This window comes from Halichoerus grypus, chromosome 1 (assembly GCF_964656455.1).
Source record: "Halichoerus grypus chromosome 1, mHalGry1.hap1.1, whole genome shotgun sequence".
Taxonomy (NCBI): domain Eukaryota; kingdom Metazoa; phylum Chordata; class Mammalia; order Carnivora; family Phocidae; genus Halichoerus; species Halichoerus grypus.
The window spans coordinates 80,982,463-80,993,482 of record NC_135712.1 but is presented as its reverse complement, the minus strand read 5'-3'; the positions used below and the strand labels follow the sequence as shown (position 1 = coordinate 80,993,482).

Sequence of the window (11,020 nt, the reverse complement as noted above, 5' to 3'; positions counted from 1 at the left end):
TATTTATTTTGAGAGAGAGCGAGTGCACAAGCAGGGAGAGGGGCAGAGGGAGAGAGAATTTTAAGCAGGCCACAGTCAGCGCAGAGCCCCACATGGGGCTCAATCTCACGATCCTGAGATCATGAACGGAGCCGAAAGCAAGAGTCGGATACTTGACCGACTGGGCCACCCAAGTGCTCCTTATTTATCTTAATTCTAACTTTAATTCTGATTTTAACTGGAACCTCTCTTTCATTCTTCTGTACTTACTGTAAGGAAACACTTCTAATATTCTTACTTTTAAATCCAAACTGACTCAATAAGGAGGTGCAACCATCTGACTCTATTAAGGAGGTGCAACCATCTGACTCTATTATGTATCTAGTATAGTTATGCTACAGTATTTATATATGGAAATGTATATTATTTTATTATGATCACTTTTCTCTCTCCTTTTTATTTCAGTTAGGATATGAGAAGGAGAAAAGCAGTCCCTGACACCCGGGGAGCCAGCCTGGGCCTCACTAAGAACACTCACTGTGTTCTCCTGTGCGTATAAGCAATTTCACAGAACACCAGTATTTCACAAGGCCACTCTGTGACCTTCATGGATCTAGATAAAACAAGAGCACTCTGTAATGGTGTCTGAGCACAGACAAAACAGGAACATGGTCCAAACCACAGAAGTGACTAAATATCTCCTGGTCTTGGCTAATACAAGTGATGTCTTCTCCTTTATGACTGTAGCTTTATTTATTTTTTTCAAAGATTTTATTTATTTGTCAGAGAGAGCGAGAGCACAAGCAGGGGGAGCGGCAGGCAGAGGGAGAAGCAGGCTCCCTGGCTGAGCAAGGAGCCCAATGCAGGACTCGGTGCCAGGACTTGATCCCAGGACTCTGGGATCACGATCTGAGCCCAAGGCAGACGCTTAACCGGCTGAACCACCCAGCATCCCATGATGATAGCTTTAGCCTTGCTCTAGTGTGCCCTCCTTCTGGATAACGTTTATTAAAATGCCCAATTATAGAACAATTCCTGCTTCCCGACAGCATCCAAGCCAAAGCAAAGCACTGCTTCTGTGAATCCTCCCTGAAGTCACCTAACACAAACCTAAATCCTACCAGTCCTTTCTACCACGTGAAAGGTGGTGCAAAGTTCTCCCTCCTTGCAATGTTCAACTACAACTGTGTTCCTGAGGGTCTTTGGCTGGGAGATACCACCAGATATTATAGTGATATATATCTATATACTTATATATAGTTTTTGCAATTATGTCTGTAGGTAGATTATATTATCTATGAATTTCATTTCAAGATAGTAAAGGGGCTTTACCAAGTATGTTATACAAAGAGGGCATTGAGTTTGGTAGGACCACTGATAGAAATTTCTGAACTTGACTATGGACTCTGAGAAACAAACTGAGGGTTTTAGAGGGGAGGGGGGTGGGGGGATGGGTTAGCCTGGTGATGGGTATTAAGGAGGGCATGTACTGCATGGAGCACTGGGTGTTATACACAAACAATGAATCATGGAACACTACATCAAAAACTAATGATGTAATGTATGGTGATTAACATAACATAATAAAACAAAATTAAAAAAAAAAAAGAAATTTTTGAACTTGACCCTGCCTGCAGGAAATGGTGTGTAGTTTTGCCTGCATGTAGATCCTGTGTGTAAATGTAGGCTTGTGTGGAATGCTTCTTAAATGTGCGCCTAGTGTCAAATTACTAAAAAAAAAAAAAATTGTTCTCACACTAAATATAGAGCAAACTATTGTCATTGTCTCAGGCTTCCCTGTTAATTGGGTATACTGGGCATTATTCTTGGGGCCTTAAGCCTTGTTGTTCCCACTTGGGACCTTCATGGGTCCCTATCATTCGCCTTTCTGATGTGTGGTTTCTCTTCTGACCTACGGTCACCGCATCTGCCATCTCAGCCATCCTGCCAGGAACTGGCTGTTACCTTCAACCAGAAATTTGTCAGGGGAATTTTGCTTTCATAGTGTGTAGGAGGAGATGGTTTAGATTACTTAGGACTAAATATCAATACTCGCTCTTCTAAGGTCATTGCTTATTTTCTAAACCACCATGTCCCGTTCGGGGTCTTCAGCACAGAAATCTTTGTTTTGTTCACTGATTTCCTTTCAAGTGCTTAGAAGGCGCTAGAGAAACATTTTGGCATGCGCGAATGACTGGGTGAATCAATCAATCGATAATTCATCCATCTCCCTCATTTCAGGTGTGTGAATTGTGAGGACTAAGGGCCAGTCGGCCCTCGCCTTCGGGGGTCGTGGAGAAGGACACTGCGATGCGCTGGGGCCTCACCCTGGGTGCCCATGCGGACCGAGGGACACCTTCCCAGCACAGCCTACGAGTCCGTCCCCAACCTGGTGCGGCGCTGGCGCCCAGGACACAGGTGACCCAGGAGGGGCAGGTCCATCACATCCTCCCGGCCCTCTCCCAGGCCCGGGGCGGGAACAGAAGGTGCGGCCGCTGCCACAGCGCGGGGACGGCGCGCTCCGCCCTGCGGCGCACGTTGGGAAATCCGCTCCCCAGCTCGGGACTCCGGCAGCCCCTGGCCTGGGCGGAGCTGGGGATCGGGCTCAGCCCCCTAAGAGCGGAGAGGGACGCACGCGGGGCTGTGGGGCCCTGGCGCCCCCGCTCGTCTCAGGCCAGAAGCCCTTTAACGAGAGGGTGGCAGTGGAGTGTGTGTGTGTGTTGGGGGGGGGGGGGACAACAACCTGGAAGAATAAGGCTGCTTGCATTTCTCACAGTTTGCCAGCTAGTTCTGTGCTCTTGGCAAACTTTTAAAATGTTGATCTCATTTAAAAAATCAAGCGTTGTGCACCTGGGTGGCTCAGTTGGTTAAGCGTCTGCCTTCCGATCAGGTCAGGATCCTGAGGTCCTATGATCGAGCCCCATATCGGGCTCCCTGATTGGTGGGGAGTCTGCTTCTCCCTCTCCCTCTGCTGCTGCACCCCCCCCCGCCCCTTCGCTCGTGCTCTCTCGTTCGCTCACTCTCCCTCTCAAATAAATCTTTAAAAAAATAATAAAAAATCAAGCGTATCACTTGTATTCTTTCTTTTGCACATGGTAACACAATCAGAACTACCAAAAATAAAATAAAATAAAATAAAATAAAATAAAATAAATCCTAGATTCTGTCCACAACTAGTTGATTTGCAAGACCATGATGATACTGTCACATGGAGATCGCACTTCATGTCTCTTGGAGACTATTTCTTGGGAACTGCGTCCTGGGAGAGGGGGCTGCTGGAGGAAGTTATGGAACTGTTTTCGCAAGGGCCATGGGAGTGGGTGCACAGGGCAGGGAGAAGATGTTCTCCAGGTTGAGTGTGGGCTCTGCACTGTGTCTTCAAAGAACTGCGAAGTAGAGGAGAAAGCGTCCTCGTTACCAAGGACACCATCAGCAGTGAGACAGGGGGAGGGGTAATCTCTGGTTGCGCCCAGAAGCCAGAAGGCTGGTGGGAGGTGTAGGTAGTGGGGAGGGTGAGGGAGAGAGAGAAGGGAGGTGGTGGGGAGAAAGGGAGAGGGTCAGGGAGATAATGAGAGAGAGAAAGAGAGAGATTGAGAGGGACAGAGAGGAAAGGATAGAGAGAGATCTGTAGGGATATCTGGGTGAGACTTTTAAGGGTTGGAGGTCTTTGAAATATGGATCATTATCCTTTCTGTGGTCCCTTTTGTACACACAGGCTAGTGAGGAGAGAGGAAATTTGATTTCCATTCCCACCTGCTGTGTGGTAGGCACTCAATAACCAGGGCTAACGAACTAAATAGTTAACTATGTAATGTGCACTCATCAAAGGGGAACGGTGCTCACTGTGGTCCCAGAATTAACTTCCAGTCCTGCCTTACCAAGATCTTGGTACAATCCTTAGGTGGCATAACTCAGAGGCAAATCTTTGTCCTGAGCACGTTCATTTCTTCTTATTCTTTCATCATCCAGTTTTCTTTATGACCCATACCGACACCTGCATTTTGTGGACGCAGCTTGGGCAACACTGTGGGGCAATGCAGGACCAGTTCCACTAGTCTTATAAGAGTGAGTTCCCTCCCAGTGTCCCATGGGCCATCCTTCTCTGGGAGGGGAAGGAAAGGAAGGAGGAACTGGGAATAAGAAACAAGGTTTTGTTGGCTACTCCCTTTTTTGGAACAATATCAGTATTTGGTTTCTGTGTTACAACAAGCCCATGGTTTTCCTCCTGCCTCCCTGGGCTGCTCTTTCTTGGTCTGCTTTACAAGTGCCTCTCTTCTTTTTCCCAGTTACATGCGGTGCCTCCCAGAGTTGTGTTCCAAGCCCTCTTCCCTCTCCCCTCTCCCTGGATGAGCTCCTCTATCCCTGGGTGATCAGAAATGGCTTTAATAGCCATTTTTGACTCCCAAATCTCTCTACCCGTCCCTTTCTCTTGAGCTCCAGACTCATACGCACATCTACTTCTAGAACAACACCTCAAACTGCGTATCTTCCATCAGAATTCCTCTCTTCTGCAGCCCCTGGTCCTGACTTTCATTTTCTCAGTGATTGCATTTACTTTCCTCCTCAGTGGTCCAAGCTTTGGCTTTCCCCCCCTCTCTCACCCTCCCGACCTGCAGGCACGACGTCCAGGTCAGGAACCATCTAAATGAGCTCTTCTCTCCTCCTCTAGCACCATGGTCTGTCAGTCTCCTAGCTGGTCTCCCTGCTTCCAGGCTGCCCCTCCCTGCACCCCCCCATGCGTCACTCCACATCAAGCCTGAGTGACATTTTCAAAATGGAAATTTGATCACTACCACTGGCTTCAAGATAAACACCCAATTCCTTCATGGGGTCTAGAAGGAATCTGACCCTTGTCTACATTTCTACCTTCATGGCTTGCCACTTCAGGCTCAAACACTGAGGTCCAAGCATCCCGCTTTCGTTCACTTCCTTCAGTGTTTATACTATGACCTGGGGACTTTCCCTTGGCCCTTTCCTCCTCTCCTGAGTATTACCCCAACCCCCTTTCCCCTGGCCACACTCATCCTTCAGGTTCCTATGGAGACATCACTTTTCTTGGAAGCATTTCCTGATCCCCAAGTCTGCTTTACCTGCCCTTCATTACAGCCTTTTTCAGACTGCACTTAGCTTGCTGTTTATTTGCCCTTCTTTTCCCACTGAGCCATAATCAGCTTGGAGTCAGAGACCCGGCATCTGGGTCTTTTTGTTATTCTCAGGGTCTAGCATGGAGGCTAGTGTAGACATTCAATAAATATTGAGTAACTGCTTGCATGAATAAATGAAAGAATTGAACATGTGGAAATAAATGAAGACCAAGCAAAGGCTACCTACTCAGCGTTTGCTATAATAAGGGAGCCAGCCACCATCATTTCCTTTCTGCCAGGCGGAGAGTGGGAAAGCTTTACAGTGGAAAAAAGGGGAGGCTTCAGATATGCCCTGATTGGAGGCTGTTGGCATGGGGAAGCTGCAGGCAGGCTAACTAGAAGTGGGATAACCTATGTGATTGGTTAGAGGTGCATATTTGGCTTTCTCCAGTGGGTCCTAGGTTGGAAACAGGGCAAAAATGAGGGAAGCAGTTAGTTATTCATCCAGTCCTGCCCATTTGGGGTCAGTCGTTACAGGGGTTATTGTTGGGCTTCCTGGACTGGTTACTAGTGATAGCTATAACTGACTTTCTACGGTCTGACTTAAAGGTAGCAGGCTGGCTTCCTGGCCCGGTTACTGTAGATAATGGGTTGGTTTCCTGGACTGGATGCTGCAGATTGTAGGTCAGATTTTTCTTTTTATATATAATCTGGTCATTGCCCATTTGTATACTCAGTCTCTCGAACTAATATGATTGAACGTCTACCTACACCAGGCTCTGAATTAAGTGTTTCGTATGCAGCACCTCATTTCTTTCTCACAATACCTTTGTGGGGTAGGTGGTACCTTTTCTGCTTAACCCCGATCACTTCCTTCTTGAAGCTCATGCTAGCCACATTTTCTGTCTTCTGCCCTCTTTGATGCCTTAGGTCTCCCCGCATGCACACACCCCTAGATTCACTGGGAACTGGGCTCTGGGCTTCTCCAGCCCAACGCTGCCATCTTCCCAGCCCTGTCAGGATCCCTGCTCCATTCCTTCCCACAACACCTAGATTCCCAGCTCTGGATTTCTTCATCTTCAATGACCTTCACCCCCAAGCCTCTTTACTCATCCACACCTTAGTCATCAGGCACATCCCTCATCGTCACCAAGAAAGGGCTCATCTCTGATACAGAAACCCTATCATCCACTCTGATTGAAATAACTTCCTCCTCTTTTAGCCCGCCCAGGCAGCAATTAATTCTGGGTGGGGGCAGTATGGTAGATTTCAAAATACTTCAAAATACTTTTTGCTATATTGTAAGATGTCTAAAATGCATAATATGAATAATAAAAAAAACCCTCTCTAAACATGATTTTAATCTTTAAAAATGAATGTCACTTACCTGTATACCCATCACTATCTTTCTCCAGGGGGAACAGGGAAGGGAAGAAGACCATATAGCACTATATGGTCATAGTCACACTGCAGTCAGAACTTATAATGATGAAGTTCTTATATTTATTTATTTATTTATTTATTTATTTATATTTATTTGTTTATTTTATTTAAATTCAATTAACATATAGTATATTATTAGTTTCAGAGGTAGAGTTTAGTGATTCATCAGTTGCATGTAACACCCAGTGCTAATTACATTCAGTGCCCTCCTTAATGCCCGTCATCCAGTTACCCCATCCCCCCAGCCACCTATTTTTTAATTTTTTATTTTACTTTTTTAGAGAGAGAGCACAAGTGGGGAGGGGCAGAGGGAGAGAGAGAGAATCTTAAGCAGGCTCCATGCCCAGTGCAGAGCCTGACACGGGGTTCGATCTCACAACCCTGAGATTGTGAAAGCTGAAATCAAGAGTCAGATGCTTAACTGACTGAGCCACCCAGGCGCCCCGATGAAATTCTTTTAAAATGAAGTTATTATTTTGGAAGGTCTCCAAAGTCACGACAAACACAGTGGCCATAAATTATGTTTCAGTGGCCATGTTCCCATATGCTGAGTATGATGGTTAATTTTATGTGTCAGTTTGGCTAGGCCATGGCACTCAGTTGTTTGGTCAAACACTGGTTTAGATGTTGCCTTGTGCCAGTATTTTTTAGATGTGATTAACATTTAATTGGTAGACTTTGAGTAAGCAGATTACCTTCCATAATATGGGTGGACCTCACTTAATCAGTTGAAGGACTTGAAAGACAAGACAGAGGTGCTCTAAGCAGAAAGGAATTCTGCCTTTAGGCTGCCTTCAGACTCAAGATGGCATTAACTCTTCCTGGGTCTCTGGGCTGCTGGCCTGGCCTGCCTATTTTGGACTTGCTAGCGCTCACAATCTCATAAACCAATTCTTTAAAATGTCTATCTATCCACATCCTATTGGTTCTGTTTCTCTGGAGAGCCCTGACTAATACACTGGGCAAGGCCAGATGTACAGGACAAAAACTCCCCTGCACAGCACAGAGGAAGATAAACAGGACCCGCCCCTGTATATCACTCCCCATCTTTCCCCCTAGCCATCAGTCCCCAGCATGTCAGATTCCTCTTTACTGAATCAGGCCCAGCATCTGATAACAGGTCACTGAGGGATTTGTTGACTGACGGATTATACTCTAGCCGGTGGTTTTCAGTCAGTTGGTGATGTCATTAGAAGTTTAAGCTTCTTATTTCCAAGTTGAAGGAGAAAGAGTCTTCTCATTGTCCTCAAATAAGGAATGTTCCACTAACAGGCTAAGAGATGTATATCACAAGGCATCTTGAAAGTAAGACTGTGTTAAGCCTTCAGGGTGGAGGCAGAGCCAGGTTTTGTGGAGCCTAAAGTTATACCTAAAGTAGGAGTTCCCTCTTTAGAAAAAAAAAATACAGAAAGATCTTTGGCAATTTTTCAGCGATAGGTGATCATGTGAACACCTTGCTATGACCCCTCCCAGGGCTTTGCATTTGGAGATGTAAAGTGAGGGGCCCTGAAGCTTAAGCTTTATGAGCTTCAGGGTAAATCTGGCTCTGCTTCTGGGCTTTTTAGGGCGGGGACAGAAAGAAAGGTGTTGGCCTCTCCTTAGGTTGGTTCCTGCTCTGCTGGGAAGGAAGCTGGGGCTGGCCTCGTTCCAGCTGCTGCGGGAAGACATGTTGCTCTTCGTCTAGATCCAGAGAGTTCCTCCCCTCCAAGCCCTGCTGGTGTGAGCTGCCAGACCTTTGTCCCACTTCCACACCTTTCCTCGCTCTCTTCTCTGCCTTCAGCTCTCATCCTGGTCCTGGAGTTTCCAGGGCCGATTTGCCATGCGCCTGCACGCTGTGTAGGGGGCGGTCCGGTGACATTTCAGAAGACAGTGTGCAGCCTGTCTTCTATCTTGCAAATGCAAACACCTCTCTATGCTTCCTACAGCTTTTTGGTCTCTGAGGACAGTATTTCTAACTGCCTGAGAGACGGCGGCACTACGACTGCCTTGCCAGAGGGAGCTTTGCGCTGTGGTCCTTTCTCCACATCTATGGCTGGCACCCCTCCCTTCTTCCTGCCTCTTCACATCTCCAAGTGCTGGATTGATCCGTCTCACATATGCAGACTCATGCTATCAGAAGCGGTGGCTTTCTGGTTCTATCCAGTGATAAAGTATTTGTATAGAATTGGCTTTCAGATATTTCACTGAGTATAGGAATTTACTAGCACCTTCTCTCCTCATTCTGGGAGAAGCTCAATGCCTGGCTGAAAATTTCTGCAAATTCCGGCGGCTGGCGTTCTCAGTGTTCTCTCAGCTCTGAGTTCCTGCATCTTCAGAACCCCTGGGCTCATTTACACCCCACATTTCAGAGCAGTTCTTCCCCTACTGCCCCCACCAACTGAAATCTGGGCCTTTTCTTTGATCTTGCCCCAGAATCACTCACACCTACACACACACACACACACAAACACATACACAGGACTTGTAACATAGACTTCACTGGAAGAGTTGGAACAATGGAGTTTTCCATCACAGCAAAACCCGAGCAACTGAAAATTACATTTCAGTCATCCTTGTTTCTTACACCCACCTTTGGGACTCCCTTCCTCCTTTGCCCCCTTTCTCTCAGACTTGAGCCCCTGCTAATTGACTGCCACCCTCTTTTCCTCAGCCCTTGCTCCCGCAGAAGGCAGAAGTGGCCTCGTTCAGTCTAGATTAAAAACAACTGTAGCGACAATGAAACAGGTTCTTCATCCTGCCACACTTAGTGTACATAAAACACAGAGAGAAGTGAAGAAAACAGAAGTCGTCACCACTATGCAAAAATGGACCCCCCCTTCACACATTTAAACACCTGAGCTGCACATCCTAAGCCAGCTCTGCCTCAAACTGATAGAACCGTTCACCGGGTCTCCAGTGACTCTCCATCTCCCTCTATTTCCTCATTTCATTGCCTCCTCTTGGATCCCAAAAGCTGTCAGAGAGAAGCCCTACTCCTTGTCCTTACGTCATGTAAGTCCGTGGTCAGGAACCATACCGAACAGTGGCCGACCTGGAGAGAACAGAGTAACAGATTGAAGTAATCCGAGGAGCTGAAAGGTTTATTTAGGAACAGGGAAGGTGACTCCCGTGACAGAAGCCCACATTGTAGATCCCAGGATGTTTCCGGGCTACGCACACCGTGGGCGCCCTCCAAACTCTCGTGACAACGGGCAGAGCACAAAGACAGATTCTATACCTAGATGCCCCCATCCTGCAGCATGACCTCTGTCCCCAGCTTCTCCAGCTCTTCGTTGCCGTAGCCTCTGGGGCACAGCTGGTACTTGGCACCTGGGACCTCCCTCCAGGAGGAGAAGTGACGGTGCCAGAGGCTGCAGAGACCATAGACAGCGGCCAGCATGGCCGCCCCCAAGCCCAGGTGCCAGCAGAAGAAGATGGTGAGGAAGGCGAGGTCCCCAGGGTTTTCTGCTCTCCAGGGCTGCCCCGAGGGAGGAACGTACATTAGCACGGAGAGCTGCAGCATCCAGCTGCTGAGCGCCAGCCCCATCCAGGTCTTGAGCACCCACAGCGTGGGTTGGTCAGGGACCCAGACCTCTACGGTGAGCACCAGGCTAACCAGGAAGGTGAGCGCTACGAACAGCCCATGCACGCGGATCTCCAAGGTGCCCTTGTTCTCCAGGTGGGCAACCATCAACAGTGTGAGCACCCAGAAGGCCAGGGCCTCAGCTGCTCGCTCCAGCTTGACGTTCTGCCATGCTTGACATGACTGGCTCACGGTGTCCACCACACCGCTGAGCATGAAAAACCCATACATGGTGACATGATCCCAGTTGTCATAGAACAAGAATGGCCGCCGAGGGTCCTCCCAGTCTATTATCCTCATCCGGTTTACTCCTGGGGGGTAGAAGAACTCAGGAATGATGCCACCCAGGGAGACGACCAACTTCATCATCCCTTGCACAGATACCAGCTGCCACCACCTGTGTCCTCGCTTCTCCCTTGGGGGTAAAGGGGACCTGAGAGACCTCTGTCCCCGCAGCAGGGCCAAGGACACCATCACTGAGTAGTAGAGGGAGAAGATGAGGAAGAACATCCCCGCCAGCAGGTGTCCCTGGAAGGTGCCCATGGTCTCCGTGTGTGTTGGGGCCAGCAGAGCGCGAGCGGGGAGGTGAGCAGCAACCTCGCAGCGCTCTCCTCACAAGCGAGAGTTGCTGCTTCTAAGCTGCGGTGAGATCTTCCTGATCCAACTCCACCCCTACCTCCCACACACGAAAGGACATACGTCTGTGCTGGAAGCATCTGAGCCACTCCCTGGGTGGGATCTCTCTCAGCCATGTGGCACTTCACCTCACTCTGTTCCCTACTTAGGTCAGCTGAGCTTGGGCTTCCAACCTCTGCACCTCGCTGCAGGTCCTAGTTTTCCCTTTCTCTTCCCTCCCCTCTGCCCCACCTGCCACAAAGCGAGGGGAGGGAAAGAGGTAATTTTTTTTTAAATACTTATTTATTTGAGAGAGAGAGAATGAGAGAGAGAGCAC

The 11,020-nt window shown here is 48.2% G+C and overlaps 1 protein-coding gene across 1 annotated transcript; it reads right to left on the bottom strand.

The window, feature by feature from the left end:
• Positions 1 to 9,568: 9,568 nt before the first annotated feature.
• LOC118554728 (transmembrane epididymal protein 1A-like) lies at positions 9,569 to 10,727 on the bottom strand. The gene has a single exon (XM_036122528.2). It carries the CDS (start codon positions 10,609 to 10,611, stop codon positions 9,724 to 9,726), a length of 888 nt encoding a protein of 295 aa, XP_035978421.1. The 5' UTR covers positions 10,612 to 10,727; the 3' UTR covers positions 9,569 to 9,723.
• Between the last annotated feature and the right edge of the window lie 293 nt (positions 10,728 to 11,020).

Bases quoted from the DNA above. Each gene is read 5' to 3' on its own strand.
- LOC118554728 (XM_036122528.2), bottom strand. From the start codon at position 10,611: ATGGGCACCTTCCAGGGACACCTGCTGGCGGGGATGTTCTTCCTCATC.